Genomic DNA, 27,725 nt, shown 5'->3' with positions numbered 1-27,725 from the left:
CTCGAAGACCTCCTCTTCGGAACTCGACAAATGCATATTTGAATCCAACAAATCAAAAATCAAAGAATATGCCGACTTCACCTCTCTCCTCCGCATTCCACCACCATACATCCTCTCCCTCTGATGGCCCCCTTTCCTCCAAGACACCGAAAAGATCTTCTAAAATTGCATTTTCCCATACAAAAAGATGTCGACGTGTTATATGATCTTTTATCATGTTACTATTTAATTTTTAAAAAAACATTTATTTCCCATACAAAAAGATGCCGACAACTTTGTATTTCATCCCAAAACTAGCTCAAATAAAGGTGTTTAAACATATTTATACATTTAACAATCCAAGAACTTGAGCAATATGAAACTCTAAGACTCACCCACACGTCTAGCGTGAATCCCTAGTCCAATTCCTATATTGTAATCTTAACCTACCTCAGATACCATGTTAAATGTACTTAGATCTCTCTCGTCCCAAAAGCTAGCCAAAGGGATGAAGGTACACAAAAACTTTTAAATATCCAACGGCCTAAGAATCAAAACAATGTGGAACTTCGGTACAACTTTAATACGGGGTATCCAAATGGTTGCCCGCTTGAGTGCCCCAAAACTAAATATGGCAGGTAAACTATGGCCGGACATGAACATACTGCAGAACAGGATTGTAATTCACATTTCTATATTTATTATAAAGTTTTAAATTAAGTGTCAACTAAATTTACTTTAAACATTCAAGTACAAAAGTATTTGAACACTAGTACTTTACTAGTGACTTTGTTCCCCATGGAATTATACCTCCTTTACTGAAATACGTACCAGTATCCTATTGATTTTCACCGAGCACTAAAAGAGCTCATTGTCATTTCATAGTTTGAACTTGTATCCTTCCCACTTGAGCTTGAATTTGCTTCAGCAGATTCTTTCCTCGTAGTAAAACCTGGCTCCTTAGGCTCATCTAATGTCATCATCTCACTCCCTAACATTAGAATCACATCAGCCATGGTAGGCCTATCCTCTGGATATTGTTGCACACATAAGAGTCCAACGTGGATGCAACGCGATACTTCAGATACAATGCATGAATCCACTATGTTTGAGTCAATTATCTGTAAAGGTCTTCCATGCTTCCAGAATGTCCATGCCTTAAATCATAAAAGTAGCAAACTGTTACTACAAAGAAGATAAAGTGAGCATGGTATTGCTTTTAACATGACAAATTAACATTTATCCTAGTGCTTACGTAAGCAACAAGGTTAAGAGTTTGCTTTGTACGATGACACACTCGATTTTTCTTGCCACATATAATCTCTAACAGTAAAATACCAAAGCTGAAAACGTCGGATTTCACGGAAAATTGTCCATCAATAGCATACTCTGGTGCCATGTACCCACTGCAATAAGCCATTGTAAAAAAATAAACAAAAATACACATGTCATATATCAAATATATGTGTAAAATTAAAATAGACTGATTCTGGATAGTTAAACACTCACTAAGTCCCAACAATTCTATTTGTGTTTCCTTCAATTTGGTTTCCTCCAAAAGTTCTAGCCAATCCAAAATCTGATATTTTTGGATTCAAAGTATCATCTAGTAAAACATTGCTGCTTTTGAGATCTCTATGGACAATCCTCAATCGAGAATCTTGATGAAGATACATAAGCCCTCTAGCAATTCCACAGATTATGTGGAAACGTTTTGGCCAATCTAGCAATTTACTTTTGGTACGATCTGCATAATTCATAACAAATCTATTATTAAACGTTGAATATTCAAAGTTAGCTACAAGTTTTTACTTATCACCATATCATAAAACACTGGTGAGTTTTAATACAAGACTTAGTGAGACTTACATACCAAAAATGAAGTAGTCTAGGCTACCATTAGCCATGTATTCATAAACTAACATTTTTTCTTCTCTCTGAATGCAGCAACCAATAAGCGTTACAAGATTTCGGTGCTGAACATTTGCTATAAGTTTTACTTCATTTATGAACTCTCTCATCCCTTGTGCTGAGCTCTGTGAAAGTCTTTTTACAGCAATTTCCAACCCACTCTCAAACTTTCCCTGGATAATCATTAATTACATTCATATAGTAATGGTTAGATGATTTTTACAGCATATTTATCTCGCTATTCTTACTTAGAAATCATACTCCAATATTGGATTACCAAATATACAGGTCCAAAACCACCTTCTCCAATTTTGTTCTTCTCTGAGAAATTGTCAGTAGCAGTAATAATTGTTGACAAATCAAGCAATGGGAGATCCAGATCGTCGATGTGTCTCTCATAGTTGCCTTCTGTCTTTGACTTCCCTAGAAAATGGAAAGAAAAAAAAAACCTGAACTATGTAGCCAATGACATATTTTCATTCAAATTCGGAGAATGGAAGAATAGTTTTACCAACAATGCTCCTCCTGAGTCTGTAGAAAAAATAAATAGCAAGTAAAAGCATTCCCAAAGCTGCAGAAACTGTAATTACAGCTATTTTTCTTGTGTTCCTCCTGTGCTCATCCTCAATACTATTGTTGCCTTTATCTAAACAAAGCAACTTAGTTAAATTCCATTTTCAATTACAAGATTTAAATTCTCAAAGAATATTAAAAGGAAAAATTTGGTGAAATTAATGAAGTATTCACCTAATTCTGAAGCAGGCATCCTGATATATAGAAATTGCCCACCACCTGGAATAAGTTTGATATCGATTAAATCACCAAACCACATAACACAACCACTTCCTGCGCCACTTATATTTGTATTTGTATATGCCATGCATGAACAATTATTCAAGCATTTGCCTCTACATTGTTCTAGACCAATACTCTCATCCACCAAAGTATATGTAGTATCTGGAACTTTCAAGTTTGCCACTGAGACAAACCCATCATTGGTGCAGTTCAAAGTATGATTCCTGAGACATCCTTGGGACCAATCTATTGAGTTCCATTTTTCAGGAAACTTAGGCTTGAACCCTTGTAAACATCCACATATTGGTGAATTAGTACTGCTACAATATCCATTGACTCCACATTGACCATAATGGTCACAAATGTCTCCAGGTATTCTTGAATAAACCCTCCATGATTCGACGTCTTTTGACCATACGTAGCGTGGACGATCTTTACTGGTTTGGTTAAGTACCATTTTTGATACTTGAGAACTATCTTTGATGTTCCATGTGTAATAAACCTCTTCTTTATTCCAGACAAAATTGTAACTGAAAATATCATTAGGCTTCAAGTCTGGCCTACCGCTAAAACGCAAGCCATTCCATGGTCCAAGTCTGTAGTACTTTTTTTCTCCCTTCATCATATAGATATCAGGATACGGATTCAATACAACACCCCAAGAAAAGTCTCCGGGGGTTGGATCATCATCGCTCTTCCATGCTATGAGACGCCTATTCAAATTTCTTTTATGGTCCCATCCCAACTTCATACCTGTTGGAATTAAGAAAGGGACAAGTAAATTAAATTGTTTATCCAAACAGAAAATAGAACCAGACACAGCACGATATCATACACTAGTTGGTAGTGGCTTAGAGTGAACTCTACCACACACTTGTGAATAACACATCATGCCTATTTACAAGTATTGGTGCTCCAAAAGTTCTAAAATAATATATGTCTCTTTATACTTTTCTGCAATACTTTATTATAGATATTTTTAGGCTCATCAGTTCATCTCACTACTCTAGGTAAATTATTACAGACATAACTAGAATAGTCTAGAATTTGCATCAATGATCAATCTTAACAATACCTGACAACAATGTATTAGATGGATAGTCAAAGCTTTGCCACAGATAGGTTTCACTGACACTATCTTCTTTTATGACAAGATTGCCAGTATCCAGGAGTTGTGCCACTGGTTTCTGTGCTTTTGTGGAAGAATTTGTGAACCAAACAATGTTGTTGTTATGAGTAAGGACCAAACTGCCAGAGCTATTTAGTTTCAAAATGGCAGAAGAGTCATTAATTGGCTTGCCACCATTTGCAACCCAAACAACATTTTGAGTCGAAATATTCTTGAATCGGATTCCGAGGTAGCGCTTGTTTGGATTTGTAATACTGAAGAAACCAAGCTCAAAGAGTCCTTTTGGTGAAACAATGGTCTCTCCATCACTGATGGATTGAGATTGAGTAATGGATGATGTGTCATTACTTGCTATGGAATAGGAGGCTATAAGAGAAAGAACAAATAGAATATAAGTAATGAAACTCATCTCAAAATGAATAAAAGTGTTAGAGCTTATAACATTCACATTGAAGAAAAAGAAAACTGAAAACTCTATATATTGTTGTAAAATGTTGTAAAAACATCACAAGAATGGACAAATACATTGTTGAACAAATGGAAGTTACTCATAATACATAAGGCAGAGACTAATGTGTTATGTTCCCATTTGGTTGGAATAGTAAACTCAAAGACTCTCAAAAGAATTTGCAACAGAATCTTACCTTTGTTTATGGGTTCTGCAATCTGAGTTGCTGAAATGTCAAAGAGTTTAATGTTATAATAGGTTTAAACTTTACAGTCACTGTCCATATGCAGAAATTAAGAGAATCATGGAATTTTCACTCATCCTAATTAATTTTCTTGATAAAGACTAAGAGAGAACACATATGTTAATATCATAACAATTAATTAAGAATGACTAACTTAAAAATCGTAGACTTGGATATTATGATAGGTTCATACTACACCACAAAATTAAAAATATCAATGGAAATTTAGAGTTTAAACAGCCTGTGGTTTTTTGTTCTAGAAAACTTCACTCACCCAAACCAATTGTATTGAAAGAGACTCAGGGGGAGAGAGAGAGAGAGACGTACTTACATATCAGATTATCAGGTACATACACGAACACGACACACATCCATATATATAATTATAGAAAATTACATAATTGAATGTAATCACATTTGTCATTGTCGTGTCCGATGTCTCTTACACCAGACACACCTTCTATCAGAAATGTCGGTGCCACAGGGTATATATTTCTCCTAGAATTTTAACTTTAAATGAATGACTTATTCAAAAAAAAAAAACTTTGAATGAATGACTAACTCGTAAGGAATCACAAAATTTCAACATTGCATGTAATGTGAAAGTGAAACCTTGGAATTATCGTTGTCAGAAGAAAAAGGAAAAAAACACGAATCATGCATACCACAAACAAACTTGATGAATGAGTTAAATTCAACAAACACCAACATCAGTAGTAACACGGCATGGAAATTTATAGTTTGATTTGGAAAGCGATCAACATAAAAAGACTATTGTAGCATTTCGGGAAGAAGAAGAAAAAAATCTTACCATTTCAGTCGGAAGATATTTTCTACCCAAAGGTGCCATTTATTATCGATGGCAACGTCTATGGCTCAAGTAGGAAGGAGAAGGGAAAAGTGAAAAATTATAAATGAGTGTAAGTAGTCTTTTGTGCCCATGCACCTATAGGGATGGCGATGGGTACCCAATGAGTAGGGTATTATAGTACCCATTCCTATACCTGCGTTTGTAAAAAATACTCGTACCTTCGTAGGCAATAACTTTAGTGTCCTTCTCCATACTCTATGGGCACCTAAGTGTCCATACCCGCACCTATTACCCGCATTTTAATTATGAAAAGACAATAAAAAAAACCCACAATTGAAATAAAACTATGATCCAAAAAATTTCAAATCAACTCATAAAATAATATGAATCGTAGTATTTTTCGGATACCCATTGGACTTGGATCCAATTGTCATCCCTTTAGAAGTATAAGATTCAAGAAATAGTTACCTGGAAGCAGAAGAGATAGATAACAAAAAAGCAACAAAATGCAGGCATGCAGAAGAGATTCAACACAGCAGAAGGTTAGGTTTATGTTACTATAATAAGCAATTTTTAGGTTTAGGTTTAAGCTTAAATAGTTAGGTAAATTAATTAATTAATATATAAATTATTTATTATATTATATAAATACATATGTGCGGGTTGCGGGGATGGGTAGTATAGTGCCCGTATCCGTGTCCGTATCCTTTTAAGTTTGCGGGTAATTACTCGGACCCATGCCCATACCCATGAAAGCGGGGATTTACCCTACCCATTGCGAGTAATTTTTGCGGATGCCCATCGAGCCTGGGTCTAATTGCCATCCCTACCACTATAGTGAAGATGGACATTCAATCACATAAAAAATTGTTTATATTTATGTTAAAATTGTTCCTTCAAAAAATAAATTATGTTAAAATTACAAAAATAATTTATTATATGATATGAATCGATTTCCATCTAACATTCAAATTTTGACTATCAGATAAGATAAGATATATCTCTCAAAAATAAAGACTATATGATATATCCACGTCTGGTGTCTTATATACATGAGGTTTAGATGGTCGTTCATCATACCTTACATTTAAGATAAACAACCCACAAATTTTGTGTTTTTGAATTTGAACCATCGGTCATGAAGCATTTTTATTTATGAAACATGTCATTACGAGTCAAATGGGTATCTTTTAAATTATTATTAGAGGCAAAATTATCTATTTTTGATGATTATTAGAAAACCTTTTTTTTAGGTGAAAACAAACTGAGAATTAGTTGAGGGACCATTTGATTAATTTAGCCTTTTTTTTTCATACATCCAATGGTCTCTTTAGATGGTAAATTAGATTTTAATTTATAGGCTTAATACATCATTTGATCCTTTAACTTATTTTTGGATTTCATAAAGTGTTTCAATTTGATCCCATAAGTCTTCTTCCGTTTACCATTTTGGTCATTTCCGTTTATTTTTAACCTTAAATATCTAAGGTGAATCAACTTTATAGGTGATCCATCGTAAACCTTATTAAATCTTTCATTTTAAACCGTTTGATCTTTTTTTTAAAAGGAGACCGTTGGATCATGGAGAGATCTATTGTAGGTTATTATAAACCACATACACCTAATTTTTTTTCCTCCTTTTTCTTCTATGTGTTCTTCTTCATCCCCAAATAAAACTCATCTTTATTCATCATCTTAAAAGGAGAAGAAAAAAAAATAAAAAAAATAAAAAATACAAAACTCTCATTTATAATAACTAAAATTCATCTTCCATTCCAACAACAACGTCAACGATTTCTTCATGGTCAGAAAAACAAACAACATAAATTAAACTCTTCTCACACAACATCCTTTCAATTCTCCCAAATTGAATTTCACCTTCAAACTCCTTTCATCCTTACCCCAAAATACCCAAAGCAAAAATTCTCTAATGCAATAAACCAAAAAACCTCTCAGCACTCTCTTCTCTAAACTAATGTCAGGTAAACCCATAAACCAACAACTTTAATTAAACCTCCGAGAGAGTGCACGGAACGGAGGTGATGGCTATTGCTTGGGGGTGGTCTGTTATGGTGTGACATGAATGTATTTTGTGGCATTGTTGTCACTGTGTTTGGGTTTTGGAAGGCGCGGTTGTGGCCCCTTCTTTTGGCTATCACTTTGTTTTTGTAGTTTTGTGCTTCTTTGTAATGTTGTGGCAGTTTGTAACGTGGTAGCTTTTGGGAGGCACCTTGCGCCTATTTTTTTCCGGAAATTCAACAAAAAGAATAGAAGAATGAGAAAGAATTCGAAAGAAGATAGGAAGAATTTGAAGATCTTTGAAAAAATTGAAATTTGTGTGTTGTGAAATTGTGTGCAATTTTTTACCAGTGGGCCATTGTAGTATTTTTGTGAAAGGAAGAAGAGATGAAGATTTCTATGATATTGTTGTTGTTGTTGGTGATGTTGTTTAATTGATTATGAGATGTTCATTTTTTTCTGAATTTTTTTAATGAATGTTGGTAAAGATGTTGAAGATTTCTATGATATTTTTTTAATGAATCTACAACATGTTTTATTTGTTGTGTTGAATATGAGTTTAATTTTTGTTAAATGTTGAATTTTTTCTGATTTTCTTTCCTGGTATATTGTATGAATAAGTAGTGGAAGGAAGAAGATGAAGCTTGGGAAAAAATTAGATGTTGGTGGTTGAGTGTGGTATACAATGGACTTGCAATCGAATGGTTGAAACAATATCAAAAATAGTAAACATTAAAAAACAAACGGAAAGGATCAAAATGGTAAACGACATAAGACTTATGAGACCAAATTGAGACACTTTATAGTTAAAGGACCAAAATGAAATCCAAAAATAAGTTAAGGGACCAAATGATGTATTAAGCCTAATTTATATCTTTTTTTTGGGGTGATTTTTGGGGTGAAAACAAACTGAGAATTAGTTGAGGGACCATTTGATAAATTTAGCCTTTTTTTTTTCATACATCCAATGATCTTAGATGGTAAATTAGATTTTAATCTATACTTTTTTTTTGGGGGGGTGAAAACAAGTTTATGTGGTTTGGACTTTGAGGGTTCATGAGAGTTATGATATATCTCAAGATTTAAAGAACGTTTATAAAGATAGTTACAGATCATCCACTAAAAATATCTTCATATTGGGAGCAGATGGTTGAACCTATGACTTTGCATGTGAGTCAACTTATTACCAACTAAGTCAACTTTCATGGACAATTATATATAAAAGGAATACATTTTTTGTTTGACTTTTTTAATTTGGTAAAAAAATAGTCTTAAAACAAATTTGTCATTGAGCTGGAAATAAAATGTTAGGTATAATGATAGCAACTCGCGGAGTTTTTCTATTTACACCCCATGTTTTTCTGGTTACACCCAAATTTTCTTAAATTTTTTTTATAATACCAAAATTGCCCTTTTATATTAATTTTATTTACTGTGAGTGAATCAAACAATTTGACGTTCAATATCAATCTCCATGAAAATTAAAGAGTGAATCAAAATATTTTTCATCCATACTCAATTGGATATAAGTAAGTGAATTTCTTCTTCTATTTGCTAGTTTCAATTTTTTTCCTTCAACTGCACTGATGCACTGTACGATTACAGTTTTAATTTACATTGGCAAGGTTAACTTAAATTCAGTTTAAGTAGGTTCATGTAAACCTACTTAAATTGAGTTTACATGAACCTACTTAAACTAAGTTTACATGAACCTACTTAAACTGAGTTTACATGAACCTACTTAAACTGAGTTTACATGACCTACTTAAATTTAAATTGAGTGTACATGACCTAACTTACATAAACTGAATTTACATGAACCTACTTAAATTAAGTTTACATGAACCTACTTAAACTGAGTTTATATGTGCATACTTATACTGAGATGACGTATAATCATTGAACAAGATTGAACTTTTAGATGTACACTTAAACTAAGTTTGCATGATCTACTTAAAGTAAGTTTACATGACGTACTTAAACTTAGTTTACATGAACCTACTTAAACTGAGTTTAAGTTGGTACACTTACTTAAATTTAGTTTACATGAACTCAGTTTACATGACCTACTTAAACTCAGTTTACATGAACCTGCTTACACTGAGATTAAGTATATACACTTAAACTCAGTTTGTATGACCTACTTCAACTATGTTTTAGATTAAATTTTATAAAAGGATAATCTTGTCATTTTAAGGTGCAACCATGATTAATTAGGGTGCAAGTAGAAAAACTCTAACTCGCGTTTCAACATATATATTTTTAACATTGATTCTTTTATTGGATGCAATACATGAGTCCTACAACTTTAAAAAGAGCGAATGTTAAAATGAGTGTCGTTAGAATTATCATGTGACATATATTATGATTGATTAAATAGTTTAAATGAAGAGTAAAATTTTAAGTAAAAAAAAATTACTCCAAAGTATTAATAAAATAGTTGAATTAAATGAAAAAATAAAAGATAAAAGTCACTCTAAAGAATTAAAGAACACAATAACAAAATGATCCAAATTGAACCATGAACTCCATCTATGCATGAATTTCTGGTCATTAAGTTACTTAAAAGAACAAAAAAGAACTCTTGATAGTTTAGTATCACCGTGGATGTTCAAAAAGATGGTGGATGCGATGGTCTTCCCACAGGGGTGGCGCGCGACATTCAAGTTGTGGCTAGAACAACCAGGTAACAATCAATCTAGTATCCGTATTTTTGTTTACATTATACACTCATCGTCCATTTAGCGATGTAATGGTTAATTCATCATTTGAACTAATTTCATTTTGATTTGGTGACTCTTCGTCAGAAGATACCTTCCTTTGACAGAAACCAGGTGCTTTAGGCTCAACCAATTCCATATCACTACCTAACATTTGAATAACAGATGTCATTGTAGGTCTGTCCTCCGGGTATTGTTGCACACACAACAGACTCACATGTATGCATCTTAATACCTCTGATACAACACATGATTCCTTTATTCTTGACTCAATCAACTCTAATGCTTTTCCCTCTTTCCAAACTCTCCATGCCTGCATAATATTTAAACGGGAGAACTTATGACAATCTTCACGGCCTTTTTTCGGCTTATCAACATGTCATAGGATATTTTCATAAGTTCTATCAAACAATCTCACGAGTATATATATCGGTGGATAAGTTCAAATTAGTCAATCCAAACAGACCCTTAATCACACATTTCAACTTCAACATTAATAAATAAATAAACAGAGAAATAAATATGTAGGTACTTACATAACCAACAAGGTTTAGTGTCTCGTTTCCATGATAAAGTGCACTATTTTTGTTCCCACATATAATCTCTAGTAGTAAAACACCAAAGCTGAAAACATCTGATTTGATTGAAAATTGTCCACCAATGGCATACTCTGGTGCCATGTATCCGCTAATAGAAACAATTAGAGCAACAATATTTAACTATAAGAGAACAGTAAGTAATGTCGAGCTAGAGAATCTTGCATTGATCGCAGTCGATCAATCTAGATCCAACTATCTAGATTGTTTGACTTTGGCAAATGCAGAATTCTCTAACCGTGGAAAATGAAAATCCAAATCTAGACAGACACTCACTATGTTCCAACTACTCTATGTGTATTTCCTTCAATCTGGTCTCCTCCAAAAGATCTAGCCATTCCAAAATCTGATATTTTTGGGTTCAACTTGTGATCCAACAAAACATTACTTGCTTTGAGATCTCTATGAATAATCCTTAATCGAGAATCTTGATGAAGATACACAAGTCCCCTCGCTACTCCAAATATTATTTCGAAGCGTTGTGGCCACTCCAGCAATTTATCTGTTATTTTATCTGATTTGTGGAAAGTAAACATATTATTGTCAATTTAATAAACAAATATTGCTGATGTAGATAAATAAACACCTAATCTGCGCATTCTTCATAATTCATACCAAAGATAAAGGAGTCAAGGCTACCGTTAGCCATGTATTCATATACTAGAAATTTTTCTTGTCTTCCAACACAACAGCCAAGAAGCTTAACCAGATTTCGGTGTTGAAGTTTTGCAATCAGTTTTACTTCTGTTAAGAACTCAGTAATTCCTTGTCCAGAGTTTGTTGAAAGTCTCTTGACAGCAATTTCTTGCCCATCCGCTAACTTTCCCTGCATAATTAAAACTCCTCTAGTTGTTCTTTCTGTTGTCAATACTTAATACTTGAATTAACTAACATTCAATTACCTTGTATACAGATCCAAAACCACCTTGTCCAATCTTATTATTCAACGAGAAGTTGTTAGTGGCACTAGTAATTGTTTGCAGATCAAACAAAGGTAAATCCAGATCTTCTAGATGTCTTTCAATGTTATCGTCTATCTTTGACTTATCTAAAAAAGGGAACAGAGGAAATGTTATTTGGTATTATTATGAAACCTGAGGGGGGATCATTTGAGCCGATTAAGTTAGATACATATCGCAATAGAACATACTCCCTCACAACTTTTAAGGTGTAGTTATTGCTTAGAAGACTTTTCTACCCCTTATTTAATGTTTGTCTTTTTAATATTAGTGGGTGTATATGCTTCATAAATTTTTATGAGGGTATATTTGTAAAAATATTCAAAAAGTTACACTAATTAATGAGTGTATTGGTTTTGTTGTTTTTTGGTTTTTCTTCTTATATTAAGGACCAGAGGGAGTAAAACATATAATGTTCTATCAATTTCTTACATTTGTATCTTCAAACTCTAGATCATTAAACCATCCAAATTCAATGCCATGTTTGTTTAATTTTTTGAAATTCAACAGCAACATTCGTTGAATGATAAGACAGTCAAACAAATCTATATTGCATCAAAAGGGTGAGGTATTACCCAGCTAAGTCCTTGAACCAACAAATTTTGCTAGTTGCTACCCTTACTAGGTTATGAACCTCAATGTTCAGATTCCTACTAATATCTGAGACAGTTATAATATTCCAATCTAAGAAAGAGGTTACAGTCCTGAACTATATAATTAATAGCAGCAATAAAATTTACAATTTCCCAACTTCATAGCTGATGCCTGATAGGATCCTTGGGCCTTATGAACGGGTGACCCAATTATAGAAACAAATATGAATACGCCAGTACATGGAAAGTATACACGAGGAGGGGAAGAGTGGGGTTAGGAGCGAATAGTGGAACTTAGTTATGAGGGGTCTCTAGATTCCAGGAAGGTTGGTTATTTGAAGGGGAGAGAGTTTAGGTGCGAGGGTATTGAGTACGTTACCATTGAGTTGGTTAGGAGAGTATCTCTGGTCAGTAGTCACTAACTCTGGATAAACTTTCCCATATTGTATTGAGCACATCTCTGTTAATCAAATAATACACTGTCGCATTGCTCATCATTTTTAGTTTCACTGTTGCATTGCTCATAATTGTTAGTTCCTATCAAAAGCCATGTTAAAAAAACCACTTGGCCTCAAATTTACTGATATGTGATGATTACCCCAAAGAGTGTCTCTTGAGAATTAGAAGTATTTCTTAGTTTTTTTTTTTCAATTGAAAAAGTTATAGATAGAAAAGCACTTCTATGCCATGAGTTTAGCGACAATAATAATATGAATGAAAATTTAATTTACCAGCAATTCTCCATCGGACTTTATATATGATATAACTGCAGAATAAGAGCATCCCAAAAATTGCAGCAGCAGTGGTGGCAGCTATGGTTATCACACTTTTGTTACGCCCATTTGAAGCCTCTTTAAGTATGAAACAAAGACTTAAAAGTTACATCCTCGGATTTAAAAGTGATTGTACCTATGTTTTCTATAACAAGGAGAATGAAAGGAGTGATAATATGGTTACTTACCTGTTACTACCCGAGCTATACGGATATAGAGATCTTGACCACCAGTGTCAAATTGTCTTATGTCAATTAGATCACCAAACCACATGACACAGCCACTGCCCTTTCCACTTATGTCTGAATTAGTGAAAGCTGTACAAGAACAATTATTCAAGCACATGGTTCTGCATAACTCTAAATCAACATTCTCATACAACAAAGTATGTGTAGTATCCGGTACTTTGAGACCCACATATTTCATCAACTCATCATCCACATCCATTTGTTGGTTGTTGCAGCTTAATGATATATTACGGACACACCCTTGACTCCAGTCTCTTAAGGCCCATTGCTGCGTTGACTTTGGAATGAACCCACGTAAACATTGGCAAGCTGGTGACTTTGTAGTTGAGCAACTGGCATATGGCCCACAAATCCCATATGATTCACAGGAGTTCAACGGGGTACTTTCAGTAAGCAACCAATTCGTATTATTCTCCTCCCACACATAGATTGAAATATTTGTTTGGTATATTGTAGCACTAACGAATGCAGAAGAATTCTTGAGGGTAAAGGAGTAGAACATCTCATCCTTATTAGACACATAATTCAAATCGTTATTAGCAACATACTTGAAATCATATATAGAGTTTTGTTTTCGATCCGACAAACCACTAAATTGAAGTCCATTCCATGGTCCAAGCCGACAGTATTTCTCTGTTCTGTTCATCAGATAAAACTCTGGATAGTTATGAAGCACAAGACCCCAAGAAAGATCACCTGGAGATGGATCATCAGGACTCTTCCAAGAAGTTATTCTCCGTTCGAGATCATTTCTGAGATCCCATCCTAACTTCATCCCTGGCAAAATTGTATCACAGGGATAGTCAAAGCTTTGCCACAAGTAGTCTGTTTCATCCTGGTTTCTTATGACAAGATTGCCACTATCCAAGAGCTCTGCCATTGGTTTCTGTGCTTGTTTCTGTGTTGTTGTGCTCCAAACAAGAGAGTCGTTTTGGCGGAGCATGAGATTCCCTGAGGTGGTCAGTGTTAAGATGCCTAAGGTATTGTTGATGGGGTTGACCCTATTTGCAACCCAAACAACTTTCTGTATAGGCATCTGCTTGTACCAAATCCCAAGGTAACGTCTTACAGAATTGCCTGGGCTGAAGAAACCCAGTTCAAATTTTCCACCTGCTGAAATTAAGGTTTCTCCATCACTTAAAGACTCAGACACATTGATGGAATTACTTGCTAGAATGGGGGGGACAATTATGTAAGAAATAATCATAATCATAATCATGAAAGAAATAATTCCCATTGCATGACACTTGTATTTGGATGTTGATGATTGTATTTTTTTTTTAATCAATGATTCATCTAAGTGTATGACTATGATACTAATTGATAGGCTACCAAATAGCATGATGATCTGAGATTGAGAATGGGGAGGTTTTTATAAGACACGCTTTGTTCCTCATTCTGATCTCTAAGTCAAAAAACATGTGCGTTATTTGTTTAATGCAGGTTTTTATTGTTGCTGTGAGGAGACTTCACAAATAATGATCAGTAGTATAGTATAATTTCTTACCTGGACTAGTTTCTTTTCCTTTATCCTAATAATGCTACTATAATACTACCTCTATTCTAAATATAAAAGTTCCATTGGGAAAGAAAAAAGATTGTCCATAAATATAAGTTTTATTTCAAATCTCAAGATATATATTTTTTTTCCTTCAAATATGCCCATAATATTTTTTTAAAATAAATAATAGTACCCATAATTCATGCTAATAAGTTTCTTGAAGTTGAAAGATAAGAAATCAGGGTTAAACAAGTATTTTATGAACATCCACACCTAAAATAGATACGTAAAATAAACCACCTAAAATTACAAAAAATAAATGAATAATTATAGTGACAAAGGTAGTATAATATTAATATTCTGGCGGCAGATTATCATTTTGATTTTTTTTTTTTGGTACATATTATTTTGACTTTAATAGTTATATATTATGCCTTTCTTTCTTTGGATTTACTTATTAATAGTTAATTGATGTGTTTTAGCTTAACATTGACGGTGACACTGACTATATTAGGATTATATAAGATGCAATGTGAATTAAATGGGGACAAAGTGACCATTTGATAAATAAAAGTATTCAATATTTATAGATGGCTTGACCGACTTGGGTGGTTTGATAGTGTTGGGTTTGGGATATTAGAGTGTGTTCCTTTCAAGATTTTATGTTCGATTTTTTCCTGTTTCAATTTTGGTGGACTAGTTTGTCTTCTTCAAAAACAAAATATTCATAGATAACTTCTTTGAAGAAAATAAATTAAAAAATAAAGGATCAAACATCAACAATCATCATAATTTGAGAGTATAAAGTCTTTTTAACATTGAAGAAATGCAAAGCGAGTGGCAAAATAGTTGGCTGGTTTCACATCCCCATAATAAAATAAGAAAGAGATTAAGTCAAGATAGTTAAAAGGGGTTGGGGGTTGAGTAGCTCAACTGCTTTGAGTTAAGAGTTAAGAATTTGAGCAATGTGGACTTTAGTATAAATTTAATATTCACTCTCATATCTAGCGTGATTCCCAAGTCCAATTCCCACATTGTAATCCTAACTAACTCTGATATCATGTTAAATGTGCTTAGTTCTCATCCCAAAACTTAGTTCAAATGGATGAAGATGCACAAACATTTATACATCAAACAGCCTAGGAACATGAGCAATTTGTAACTTCAATATAGGTATCCAAATGGTTGACCGTCCTGGAACTAAACAAGGTAAACTATGACTTTAAATTTCTCATTTACATACCCCAGAACAAGATTCTCATTTACATTTCTGTATTAATTATAAAGTTTTAAATTAAGTGTCAACCAAATTTACTTTATAAACATTCAAGTACAAAAGTATTTGAACACTAGTACTTCAATAGTGACTTTGTTCCCCATGGAATTATACATCCTTTACTGAAATATGTACCGGTATCTTATTGATTTTCACCGAGCAATAAAAGAGCTCATTGTCATTTCATAGTTTGAACTTGTATCCCTCCCACTTGAGCTTGAATTTTTTTCAACAGATTCTTTCCTCATAATAAAACCTGGCTCCTTAGGCTCATCTAATGTCATCATCTCACTCCCTAACATTAGAATCACATCAGCCATGGTAGGCCTATCCTCCGGATATTGTTGCACACATAAGAGTCCAATGTGGATGCAACGCGATACTTCAGATACAATGCATGAATCCACTATGTTTGAGTCAATTATCTGTAAAGCTCTTCCTTGTTTCCAGAGTGTCCATGCCTAAATCATTAAAGAAGAAAATTGTTACCACAAAGAAGATAAAAGTTAGCATGGTTTTGCTTTTAACATGGACAAATTAACATTTATCCTAGTACTTACATAAGCAACAAGGTTAAGAGTTTGTTTTTTAATATAACACTCTCTATTTTTCTTCCCACTTATAATCTCTAACAGTAAAATACCAAAGCTGAAAACATCCGATTTCACGGAAAATTGTCCATCAATAGCATACTCTGGTGCCATGTACCCACTGCAATAAGCCATTGTGAGAAAATATAAAAATACACTAGTCATATACCATATATATGTGTAAAAATAAAATATACTATGGTTCTGGATAGTTAAACACTCACTATGTCCCAACAATTCTATCTGTGTTTCCTTCAATTTGGTTTCCTCCAAAAGTTCTAGCCAATCCAAAATCTGATATTTTTGGATTCAAAGTATCATCTAGTAAAACATTACCTGTTTTGAGATCTCTATGGACAATCCGCAATCGAGAATCTTGATGAAGATACATAAGCCCTCTAGCAATTCCACAGATTATGTGGAAACGCTTTGGCCAATCTAGCAATTTACTTTTGGTACGATCTGCATAATTTATAACAAATCTGTCATTAAATACTAAACATTCATAGTTTGCTACAAACTTCCACTATATCATAAAACACTAGTAAGTTTTAAAATAATTTTTTTGAGATTGCATACCAAAAATGAAGTAGTCCAGGCTACCATTAGCCATGTATTCATAAACTAACATTTTTTCTTCTCTCTCAATGCAACAGCCAATAAGCTTTACAAGATTTCGGTGCTGAACATTTGCAATAAGTTTTACTTCATTTATGAACTCTCTCGTCCCTTGTCTTGAGCCCTGTGAAAGTCTCTTTATAGCAATTTCTAGCCCACTCCCTAATTTTCCCTGGATAATCATTAATCACATTCATTAGATGTTCTTTATAACATATTTATCTAGCTATTCTCATTAATCATACTCCAATATTGGATTACCAAATATACAGTTCCAAAACCACCTTCTCCAATTTTGTTCTTCTCTGAGAAATTGTCAGTAGCAGTAATAATTGTTGACAAATCAAGCAATGGGAGATCCAGATCGTCCATGTGTCTTTCAAAGTTACCTTTTGTCTTTAACTTCCCTAAAAGATGAAAAGAATAAAAGTTCAGAACTGTGTAACCAATGCCATTTTTTTAGTCAAATATTAGAGAATGGAAGAATAGTATTACCAACAATGCTCCTCCTGAGTCTGTAGAAAAAATAAATAGCAAGTAAAAGCATTCCCAAAGCTGCAGAAACTGTTATTACAACTATTTTTCTCGAGTTCGTCCTGTGCTCGTCCTCAGTATTATTGTTGGCTTTGTCTAAACAAATTAACTATAGTTAAATTACACTTTCAAATACAGTACAAGGCTTAAATTTTCAAAGAATATAAAAAAATATTGGTGAAATTAGTGAAGTTTTCACCTAATTCCGAAGCAGGCATCCTGATATATAGACCTTGCCCACCAACTGGAATAAGTTTGATATCAATTAAATCACCAAACCACATAACACAACCACTTCCTGCTCCACTTATATTTGTATTTGTATAGGCCATGCATGAACAATTATTCAAGCATTTGCCTCTACATTGGTCTAGACCTATACTCTCATCCACCAAAGTATATGTAGTATCCGGTACTTTCAAGTTTGCCACGGAGACAAACCCATCATTGGTGCAGTTCAATGGATGATTCCTGACACATCCTTGGGACCAATCCATCGAGTTCCATTTTTCAGGAAACTTAGGCTTAAACCCTTTTAAACATTCACATGTTGGTGAATTAGTACTGCTGCAGTATCCATTGACTCCACATAGACCATAGTGGTCACAATAGTCTGCTGGTATTTTTGAATAAAGCATCCATAATTCGTCGTCTTTTGACCATATGTAGCGTGGACGTTCATAACTGGTTTGGTTAAGTACCACTTTTGATATTAGTGAACTATCTTTGATGTTCCATGTGTAATAAACCTCTTCTTTATTGCAGATGAAGTTGTAATTGTAAACGTTATTAGGCTTCATATCTGGCCTACCACTAAAACGCAAGCCGTTCCATGGTCCAAATCTGTAGTACTTTTGTTCTTCCTTCATCATATAGATTTCAGGATACGGATTCAATACAACACCCCAAGAAAAGTCCCCCGGGGTTGGATCATCGTCACTCTTCCATGCTGTGAGACGCCTATTCAATTTTTTTTTGCGGTCCCATCCCAATTTCATACCTGTTGGAATTAAGAAGGGGACAAGTAAATTAAATTGTTTATCCAAACAGAAAATAGAAACAGACACCATAATATCATAAACTAGTTGTTAGTGAACTCGACCACACACATGTGAATAACACATCATGCCTATTTATAAGTATTGGTGCTCCAAAAGTTCTAATATGTCTCTTTATACTTTTCTACATTACAATATTTTTAGGCTCATCAGTTCAATCATTACTCTTGGTAAATTACTACAGGCATAAGTAGAATTGTCTAGAACTTGTGTCAATATTAACAATACCTGACAACAATGTATTAGATGGATAGTCAAAGCTTTGCCACAGATAGGTTTCCGTTACACTATCTTTTACAACAAGATTGCCAGTATCCAAGAGTTGTGCCACTGGTTTCTGTACATTTGTGGAAGAATTTGTGAACCAAACAATGTCGTTGTTATGAGTAAGAACCAAACTGCCAGAGCTGTTTAATTTCAAAGTGGCAGAAGAGTCATTGATTGGCTTGCCACCATTTGCAACCCAGACAACATTTTGAGTTGGAATATTCTTGAATCGAATTCCGAGGTAGCGTTTGTTTGGATTTGTAATACTGAAGAAACCAAGCTCAAAGAGTCCTTTTGGTGAACCAATGGTCTCTCCATCACTGATGGATTGAGATTGAGTAATGATGGATGATGTGTCATCACTGGCTATGGAATTGGAGACAATAAGAGAAAGAGCAAATAGAATATAAGTAATGAAACTCATTACAAAATAAATAAAAGAGTTAGAGCTTATAACATTCACGTTGAAGAAAAGGGGAACTGAAAACTCCTTATATATTTAAAAGTCATGCATGAGAAAGTTACTCATCGTAAGATTGGACAAATACATTATGAGGGGTGCTATGGACACTCTCTTTCTAACACTCTCTCCAACACTCACTCTCTTATTGGGTGAAATTCATGTGGGTATCATACATTGGAAATGGACCCCACATAAAATGGTGAGACCCACATGTGTTTAATCCAATAGGAGAGTGAGTGTTAGAGAGAGTGCTAGAAAGAGAGTGTTCTTAGCATTTCTCAATACATTATTGAACAAAGGAAAGTTACTCATGATGTATAAGGCAAAGACTAATCTGTTATGGTCCATTTGGTTGGAATAGTAAATACAAAGAGTCAAAAAATTGCAATAATATCTTATGGTTTCATTGGCTGAAAAATCGAAGACTTTATGTTATAATAGGTTCAAACTTTACAGTCACTGTCCATATGCAGAAATTACGAGAATCATGGAATTTTCACTCCTCCTAATTAATTTTCTTGATAGAGACTAAGAGAAAACACACATGTTATTAATATCATAACAATTAATTATTCCAAGCGTTCTAATCAATGACTATTGACTAACTTGTTATGGGGCTTCAAGGAAATATAAAATTTAACATGTAATGTGAAGAAAGTGAAACCTTGTACTGCACCAGAATAAGACAAGGACAAGAGTGTTTTTACCTTGGAATCAATTCATGAAACACAAGTAACACGGCATGGAAACTTATATAGTTTGTTTGGAAGGACTTGTAGGAAGATATTTTCTAGCATGCGTATTTTCTTTTCTTTCCAAAGGCGCCATTGTTATCCATGGCCCAACTCGTCAAAATCGTTACTCTCAATGACCGCAAATTTTTGTTTAGACAAAATTATGTCACTGTTATTTACATTCGGAACGTCACATTTATGAAATATCAAATTTTTCTCTCTAAATTGTCTAACATTTAGTGTTTTAAAAACTGAACCTAAGATCCAACCGGTGAATAGGGACGGATCTAGAAATTTTGGTACAAACAAATACTGGTGAATGGGGTGTTTCAGACTTTTGGTTGACTTTCTTTCGACTAAAATTACTCAACACTAAACCCTTTGGACTTTAATTGACGGTTCACTGTTTACACAAATTCATAAACTAAGAGAGCTTCCATGTCTAGTCCTTAAAAATATATTTCATGGTAAAGAACAAAAGGTGCTTTTTGAACGAATTTACACAAAATATATTTTGATTACGAAGTTCACCAATCAAAGGACGATTCTGATCGATAAATGATCCAGAACAAAAAACGGAATTAAGTTATACAAGTTTTAAAACTTTTATGACTTTTTGAGTATTTGGAAATTTTGACTCAAATTATGATTTTTGGCTCAAATTCAAATGAATGAATTCTGATTTTGAGTTTCTTCTATAAACAAGGTTTTTGAGCTTGGAGGTCTTATCTGTCTTAAGACTGCAGCAAATGACCGGGGTTTTAGTGAGTAAACCGATTGAAACTTTACGGTGGCGTGCAACAAGAAGTGGGATTCTGATTCTGGAAACAACAACAACCAGGTAATCCATCATCTGTCAGTCAAATTTTGATTCATTATATTATACACTCAATAATAATAATAATAGTTTCATCGTCCATTTAACGATGTAATGGTTAATTCTTCATTTGAACTAATTTCATTTTGATTTGGTTCATCAGAAACTTTCCTTGGAAAGAAACCAGGTTCTTTAGGTTCAACCAGTTCCATTTCACTACCTAGCATTTGAACCACAGATGTCATTGTAGGCCTATCCTCTGGGTATTGTTGCACACACAACAGACTCACATGGATGCATTGCAATGCCTCTGACACTACACATGATTCCTTTATTCTTGACTCAATCAACTCCAATGCTTTTCCCTCTCTCCAAAGTGCCCATGCCTGCATAATCAAAAACAAATAATCATCACATTTTAGTTTCAACATTCATAAATAGATAATGTATGTTTCCTATCAAGGTAGGTATTGCAGAATCATAGTGAGCCACCGTGATTTTCTAAATGTTGTATAGTGTAGCTTTTGCAAAATCACGTGATTCTAACAAATCTATTAAGATACCAAACATGCACTAAATATGTAAATGCTTACATAACCAACAAGATTAAGCGTCTCATTTCCATGACAAAGTGCTCTATTTTTGTTCCCGCATATAATCTCCAATAGTAAAACACCAAAGCTGAAAACGTCTGATTTGATTGAAAATTGCCCATCAACAGCATACTCTGGAGCCATGTATCCGCTTTTAGAAACAATTAGAACAACAATATTCAACTATAAGATAAAACTAAGTAATGTCGATCTCGAGCAAGAGAATCTTGCATTTGTCGTAGTCAATCAATCTAAATCCAACGGTCTAGATTGTTCGCCTTTGGCAAATGCGGGATTCGCTAACCCTGGAAAATGAAAATGAAAATCTAGATAGACACTTACTATGTTCCAACTACTCTATTTGTATTTCCTTCAATCTGGTCTCCTCCAAAAGATCTGGCCATTCCAAAATCTGATATTTTTGGATTCAACTTGTCATCCAACAATACGTTACTTGCTTTGAGATCTCTATGAATAATTCTTAATCGAGAATCTTGATGAAGATACACAAGTCCCCTAGCAATTCCAAATATTATATGGAAGCGTTGGGGCCACTCCAATAATTTACCATTTATTTTATCTGATTTAGAAAGCAAACATGTCATTGTCAATTAAAAAATATTACTGAATGTACATAAATAAACATGTTGCACCTAATCTATACATTCTTCATTTTCCATACCAAAAATAAAGGAGTCAAGGCTACCATTGACCATGTATTCATACACTAGCAATTTTTCTTGTCCTCCAACACAACAGCCAAGAAGCTTAACCAGATTTCGGTGTTGAAGTTTTGCAATCAGTTTTACTTCTGTTAGGAACTCGGTAATTCCTTGTCCAGAGTTACTTGAAAGTCTCTTAACAGCAATTTCTTGCCCATCTGCTAATTTTCCCTGCATAATCGCTTTAATTTTAGTTTTCTAGTATTAAAACTTCTCTAGTTGTTCTCTGTCTGATCAGTACTCAATACTTGAATTAATGTTCAGTTACCTTGTATACGGATCCAAAACCACCTTGTCCGATCTTATTATTCAGTGAGAAGTTGTTAGTGGCACTAGATATTGTTTGCAGATTGAATAATGGCAAATCCATATCCTCTAGATGCTTTTCAATGTTATCTTCAGCCTTTGACTTATCTGAAAAATGAAAGAGAGGAAGTTATATATTCAGTGATATTATCAAACTTGAGAGGTAAGGATCGTTCGAGCTGCTTAAGTTAGATACATATGGTATGTTAAATTTAGAGATTGCACTAGGATTGAAAATATATAGCGTTCCTTCAATTTCTTACTTTTGTAGCTTGAAACTCTAGGTCATTAAACCATCCAAGTTCATTGCCATGTATTGCATCAAAGGGTGGGGCATTGCCCAGCCAAGTACTTAAACCAACAAGTTTTTCTACCCTTACTATGTTATGAACCTGAATGTTCTGATTCCTCCTACCAATATCCGAGGCAGTTACATTTTCCAATCTAAGAAAAGTTTACAATCCTCAACTATATAATCAATGGCAGCAGCAATGCCATATTAGAAGACCACTTGATCTCAAATTTATTGATAAGCGATGATTGCTCCAAAGAGTGTCTTTTGAGAATTAGAAGTATTGTTAATTTCTGATTTTTTTTAATTTAAATATTATGGATCGAAAAGTCCTTCCATGACAATAATAATATGATTGAAAAAATTAATTTACCAGAAATTCTCCTTCGGACTCTATATATCACATATATGCAAAATAAAAGCATCCCAGAAATTACAGCAGCAGTGGTAGCAGCTATGGTTGTCTTGTTGCGCCCATTTGAAGTCGTTGTCTTGTTACGCCCATTTGAAGTCGTTGTCTTGTTGCGCCCATTTGAAGTCTCTTCTAGTATGAAATAAATAAACTTAGATTTAAAAGCGATCATATATCTAAGTTTTCCATGATGAGTGGAATGAAATGACTGAAAAGTTGTTTACCTATTATTTCCCGAGCTAAACGGATGTAGAGATTTTGGCCACCAGAGTCAAACTGTCTTATGTCGATTAGATCACCAAACCACATGACACAGCCACTACCCTTTCCACTTATGTCTGAATTAGTGAAAGCTGTACAAGAACAATTATTCAAGCACATGGTTCTGCATAACCCTAAATCATCAATATTCTCATACAACAAAGTATGTGTAGTATCTGGTACTTTGAGACCCATATATTTGATGAACTCATCATCCACATCCACATGTGGGGTGTTGCAACTTAACGATATATTACGGACACACCCTTGACTCCAGTCGAATATTGCCCATCTCTGCGGTGACTTTGGAATGAACCCACGTAAACATTGGCAAGCTGGTGCATATGCAAGTGTGCAACTAGCATAAGGTCCACAAGCCCCATACAATTCACAGAAACTCGCCGGGGTTACTTCATTTTGCCACCATTTTGTATCTTTCCACACTGAGATAGCAAAAGAGCTTTGGGTTATCGTAATAGTAACTAGGGCAGAAGAATTCTTGAGGGTAAAGGAGTAAAACATCTCATCCTTATTAGACACATAATTCAAATCATTATTAGCAACATACTTTAAATCATATACAGAACTTTGTTTTCGATCTGACAGGCCACTAAATTGAAGTCCATTCCATGGTCCCATCCGACAGTATTTAACTGCTCCATTCATCAGATAAAACTCTGGATAGTTATGAAGCACAAGACCCCAAGAAAGATCACCTGGAGATGGATCATCAGGACTCTTCCAAGAAGTTATTCTCCGTTCGAGATCATTTCTGAGATCCCATCCTAACTTCATCCCTGGCAAAATTGTATCACAGGGATAGTCAAAGCTTTGCCACAAATAGCCTCCTTCTGGGTCTGTTTCTTCTTGGTTTCTTATGACAAGATTGCCACTATCCAAGAGCTCTGCCATTGGTTTCTTTGCTTGTTTCGCTGACGTTGTGCTCCAAACAAGAGAGTCGTTTTGGCGGAGCATGAGATTGCCTGAGGTGGTCAGTGTTAAGATGCCTAAAGTATTGTTGATGGGGTTGACCCTATTTGCAACCCAAACAACTTTCTGTATAGGAATCTGTTTGTACCAAATTCCAAGGTAACGTCTTGTAGAATTGCCTGGACTGAAGAAAACCAGCTCAAACTGTCCACCTTTTGAAACTAAGGTTTTGCCGTCAGTTAAAGACTCAGACGCACTGATGGAATTACTTGCTAGAATAGAGGGGACAATTATGTAAGAAATCACCATACTCATAATCATGAAAAAAAGAATGTCCATCTCACGACACTTTCTTGTATTTGGATATTTATGATTGGATTGTATGGGAATTAGCTTACTAGTAGTGATTGATATTCCTCACTCCGACCTCCAAGTCAAAAAACATGTGATTTGTTTTTGCCAATTTCCTTGTTTGATACTCTACTCACCAAAGGCAATAATATTGCTGTTGCTGCTATGATTAAACTTCACAAATCATTTCTTGCTTGGACTCATTCATTCCTTTGTGCTAATATAATTAATATGACCCACCTGAATTTAGTTTGACTCATTTAAATTTCAACCAATTAGATAGTGTGTTGCTTAATGGAAACAATATTGCAAAAGAAATTTATGATAAGGAAAAAGGTAGTATAAATATTTTAGTCGGCCGCCAGATTATTAATTTGACTATGCATTTCTTTTTTTGAAGAATTGACTATGCATTTCTATCTCCAGGCTTTTAGCTTAAAGTTGAGTTATAGGTTTGAATTCAATAGTACCAAGAAATAGAGAATTGACCGATACCGACTATATAGGATTATATAAGATGCCTTTGAAATGAAATGAAGATAAAGTGACCATTTGAAATTCCTGCTTGTTGGTGGTTTTATATATGTATTCCATTTTGGTGTTTTAAAAAAAAAAAAAGTAGTATTCAATATTCATAGATAACTTATTTGAAGAAAATAAATTAAAAAATAAAGGATCAAATATAAACAGTCATCATAGTATGAGAGTATGAAGTCTCTAGCTTGAACTAGCAACCATATACAGTTCTTGCAAATTTCTAGTCTTTAATGTCATGTTCACATATCAACATGGTAGGACATAAACATATTGCAGAACGAGTTCTCATTTACATTTCTATTTGCTATTTATTGGAGTTTTAAATTTGAGCATTAGTCTATTAATAGTGACTTTGTTTACAACTGAATTATACTTTGTTTAATGCATTATGTACAGCTATCTTATTGATTTTCATCTAACTCTTAAATGGTCATGGTCATCTCATAGTTTTAACCTATATCCTTCCCACTTGAGCTTGAATTTGCTTCAACAGATTCTTTCCTCATAATAAAACCTGGCTCCTTAGGCTCATCTAATGCCATCATCTCACTCCCTAACATTAGAATCACATCAGCCATGGTAGGCCTATCCTCTGGATATTGTTGCACCTGCACGCATAAGAGTCCAATGATGCAACATGATACTTCAGATACAACGCATGAATCCTCTATGTTTGAGTCAATTATTTGTAAACCTCTTCCTTGTTTTCAGAGTGTCCATGCTAGGTCAATAAAGAAGAAAATTGTTACTGCAAAAAAATCAAGTTAGCTACAAATAAACTTTTACCATGGACAACTTATAGCATTTATTCTAGTGCTTACATAAGCAAACAAGGTTAAGGGTTTTGTTTGTACGATGACGCACTCTGTTTTTCTTCCCACGCTAGGTATATAACCTGTTCGTTGTACGGGTTTTATTTTATTAGGATGCGCTTATATAATTTAATTTTTTTGGTAAAATAAGATAAAAAAAATCAAATGATTACATGTCAAAAAGTCAAATTTATAGTGAAAAAAACATGTCAATCCAATTTCCCTCAAAAAATAAAACATGTCAATCCAATGCAATGTGTTCAATCATAATTTTAAAATTAAAATAGTTTAGAAATTTTTTTCCCTTGTAAGCCTAAATAATGCATAATATATGCAACATCCTGGATTCAAACCCCGACCACCACAAAAAAAATATATATATATATTACTTTTTCGTTTAGAATATTATTTTTCACTACTATACCAAGACCATCTTAACATGACAATGGTTTGTTCTGAACATCTTAGTGACCGAATATTCTTGACTTCTCTTTTTTACAAACCCTATTTTTAAATCATAATGTGTTTAAATCAAATACAATATGTTTAAATCATAATTTTTGTTATATTGTTAGTATTATTGTAAAGATCGTTGTTGGTGTTATTTAAAAAATAATTTCAATTATATTTTTTTATTTTATTTTTGGTGTCGTTATAATAAATAATCATGATTAATTCGGTTTATAACTTGAAAGCAACAAGCATCAATATTTTTTTGTAAAAAAACACCGTTAATAATTTTCAAACGTTAGTGCAATAAAAAACGGAAAGACGTATCCGTCTTTTCGCTAGTATTTATAAAAAAGACATATAATCTTTATAAAAAAACCTAAAAAAAAAAAGATATATAAGATAAATACAACCGATTGGAAAAGTGATTAATTAATTAATTTAAAATTTGAGTGGATAAAAGGTGCACCCGACTTTTCCTTTACTTAAAGGTTCACCGACCTCACTACCAAAAAAAAAAAAAATGGTTCACCGACCTAAAGCATTATATTATAAATACAATACTGCAGAACCAAACTCTCTATTCAATCAAACCCTAAAAAAAAGTTGTGATTTGGGGTAACTGTAAACCCTTCAATCTAACTCTCGCTTGACAGTTTGATTCAATTATGAATTCTGAAACACTTCTACCAAATCCCACATGCATATTAGATTTGGGTGATTGAAAATATGGACTTGTTTGAACCTGCATTTCATGATAAGAAAGGAGTACGCATTACCAAAGAGGAGTACTTATCAAAAAAACCTAAGGAGGAAATTGGAATGGAATGGGGCAAGGAATTGGCCCGAAAGCGGAAAGTTGAAGCTTGGCTAGAAGCTGAGAAGGAAATGACTTTTGCTATAACCGGAGACTATGCTGAAGATGCTGAACTCGAGAAAGATCTGAAGGAGATGATAAGGTGGGGCGATCTTCAAA

At 33.9% G+C, this 27,725-nt stretch overlaps 3 protein-coding genes and 1 long non-coding RNA gene across 11 annotated transcripts; 1 reads left to right on the top strand and 3 right to left on the bottom strand.

Annotated features, from left to right (window-relative positions):
• Positions 1 to 334: 334 nt before the first annotated feature.
• LOC25492954 (G-type lectin S-receptor-like serine/threonine-protein kinase At4g27290) lies at positions 335 to 21,014 on the bottom strand. 5 transcript variants are annotated; one of them, XM_039833379.1, is made up of 10 exons: positions 5,318 to 5,440; positions 4,459 to 4,488; positions 3,761 to 4,180; positions 2,638 to 3,438; positions 2,402 to 2,536; positions 2,168 to 2,313; positions 1,853 to 2,063; positions 1,489 to 1,726; positions 1,235 to 1,385; positions 365 to 1,136 (listed from the first exon to the last, which is right to left on the bottom strand). In XM_039833379.1, exons 4-10 carry the CDS (start codon positions 3,434 to 3,436, stop codon positions 828 to 830), a joined length of 1,989 nt encoding a protein of 662 aa, XP_039689313.1. In that variant the 5' UTR covers positions 3,437 to 3,438; positions 3,761 to 4,180; positions 4,459 to 4,488; positions 5,318 to 5,440; the 3' UTR covers positions 365 to 827. The 5 variants fall into 5 exon arrangements, with proteins under 5 accessions (XP_039689312.1, XP_039689313.1, XP_039689314.1 ...); XM_039833380.1 differs by lacking the exon at positions 5,318 to 5,440 and having other exon boundaries at positions 4,459 to 4,609; XM_039833378.1 differs by lacking the exons at positions 1,489 to 1,726; positions 1,853 to 2,063; positions 2,168 to 2,313; ... (3 more) ...; positions 4,459 to 4,488; positions 5,318 to 5,440 and adding exons at positions 16,817 to 17,054; positions 17,172 to 17,382; positions 17,472 to 17,617; ... (1 more) ...; positions 17,944 to 18,744; positions 19,031 to 21,014 and having other exon boundaries at positions 335 to 1,136.
• Positions 9,842 to 14,588, bottom strand: LOC25492953 (G-type lectin S-receptor-like serine/threonine-protein kinase At4g27290). Of its 2 annotated transcripts, XM_024782773.2 has the most exons (8): positions 13,166 to 14,588; positions 12,936 to 13,055; positions 11,555 to 11,700; positions 11,268 to 11,478; positions 10,929 to 11,166; positions 10,593 to 10,743; positions 10,292 to 10,369; positions 9,842 to 10,203 (listed from the first exon to the last, which is right to left on the bottom strand). In XM_024782773.2, exons 1-8 carry the CDS (start codon positions 14,565 to 14,567, stop codon positions 10,093 to 10,095), a joined length of 2,457 nt encoding a protein of 818 aa, XP_024638541.1. In that variant the 5' UTR covers positions 14,568 to 14,588; the 3' UTR covers positions 9,842 to 10,092. The 2 variants fall into 2 exon arrangements, with proteins under 2 accessions (XP_024638541.1, XP_013456744.2); XM_013601290.3 differs by having other exon boundaries at positions 9,842 to 10,369.
• On the top strand, positions 9,898 to 11,986 carry LOC120580146 (uncharacterized). The gene is made up of 2 exons (XR_005645820.1): positions 9,898 to 10,022; positions 11,566 to 11,986. It is a non-coding gene; the product is annotated as an uncharacterized lncRNA (long non-coding RNA).
• A 94-nt stretch (positions 21,015 to 21,108) lies between the features above and the next one.
• Positions 21,109 to 25,242, bottom strand: LOC120580145 (G-type lectin S-receptor-like serine/threonine-protein kinase At4g27290). 3 transcript variants are annotated; one of them, XM_039833376.1, is made up of 7 exons: positions 23,633 to 25,237; positions 23,370 to 23,540; positions 22,667 to 22,812; positions 22,359 to 22,569; positions 22,019 to 22,256; positions 21,677 to 21,827; positions 21,109 to 21,469 (listed from the first exon to the last, which is right to left on the bottom strand). In XM_039833376.1, exons 1-7 carry the CDS (start codon positions 24,936 to 24,938, stop codon positions 21,176 to 21,178), a joined length of 2,517 nt encoding a protein of 838 aa, XP_039689310.1. In that variant the 5' UTR covers positions 24,939 to 25,237; the 3' UTR covers positions 21,109 to 21,175. The 3 variants fall into 3 exon arrangements, 2 of the variants coding, with proteins under 2 accessions (XP_039689310.1, XP_039689311.1); XM_039833377.1 differs by having other exon boundaries at positions 23,370 to 23,537; XR_005645819.1 differs by having other exon boundaries at positions 21,226 to 21,469; positions 21,677 to 21,810; positions 23,633 to 25,242.
• Positions 25,243 to 27,725: the final 2,483 nt, after the last annotated feature.

This window comes from Medicago truncatula, chromosome 4 (assembly GCF_003473485.1).
Source record: "Medicago truncatula cultivar Jemalong A17 chromosome 4, MtrunA17r5.0-ANR, whole genome shotgun sequence".
Classification (NCBI taxonomy): domain Eukaryota; kingdom Viridiplantae; phylum Streptophyta; class Magnoliopsida; order Fabales; family Fabaceae; genus Medicago; species Medicago truncatula.
The sequence above is the reverse complement of the archived record's forward strand: the minus strand, read 5'-3'. Positions and strand labels throughout refer to the sequence as shown.

Excerpts from the sequence above, each read along its gene's own strand:
- LOC25492953 (XM_013601290.3), bottom strand. The coding sequence starts at position 14,567 with ATGCTATTTGGTAGCCTATCAATTAGTATCATAGTCATACACTTAGAT. Across the intron at positions 13,056-13,165 it reads TATAGCTCGGGTAGTAACAG|AGGCTTCAAATGGGCGTAAC; the intron begins GTAAGTAACCAT and ends TCATACTTAAAG. Across the intron at positions 10,744-10,928 it reads CATAGAGTAGTTGGAACATA|CGGATACATGGCACCAGAGT; the intron begins GTGAGTGTCTGT and ends TGTTTCTATTAG.
- LOC25492954 (XM_039833378.1), bottom strand. The coding sequence starts at position 19,493 with ATGAGTTTCATTACTTATATTCTATTTGCTCTTTCTCTTATTGTCTCC. Across the intron at positions 17,618-17,705 it reads ACTCAGGAGGAGCATTGTTG|GGAAGTTAAAGACAAAAGGT; the intron begins GTAATACTATTC and ends TTCATCTTTTAG. Across the intron at positions 17,055-17,171 it reads CCTGGACTACTTCATTTTTG|ATCGTACCAAAAGTAAATTG; the intron begins GTATGCAATCTC and ends TAAATTATGCAG.
- LOC120580145 (XM_039833376.1), bottom strand. The coding sequence starts at position 24,938 with ATGGACATTCTTTTTTTCATGATTATGAGTATGGTGATTTCTTACATA. Across the intron at positions 22,257-22,358 it reads CCTTGACTCCTTTATTTTTG|ATAAAATAAATGGTAAATTA; the intron begins GTATGGAAAATG and ends TTTCTAAATCAG. Across the intron at positions 21,828-22,018 it reads AATAGAGTAGTTGGAACATA|CGGATACATGGCTCCAGAGT; the intron begins GTAAGTGTCTAT and ends TGTTTCTAAAAG.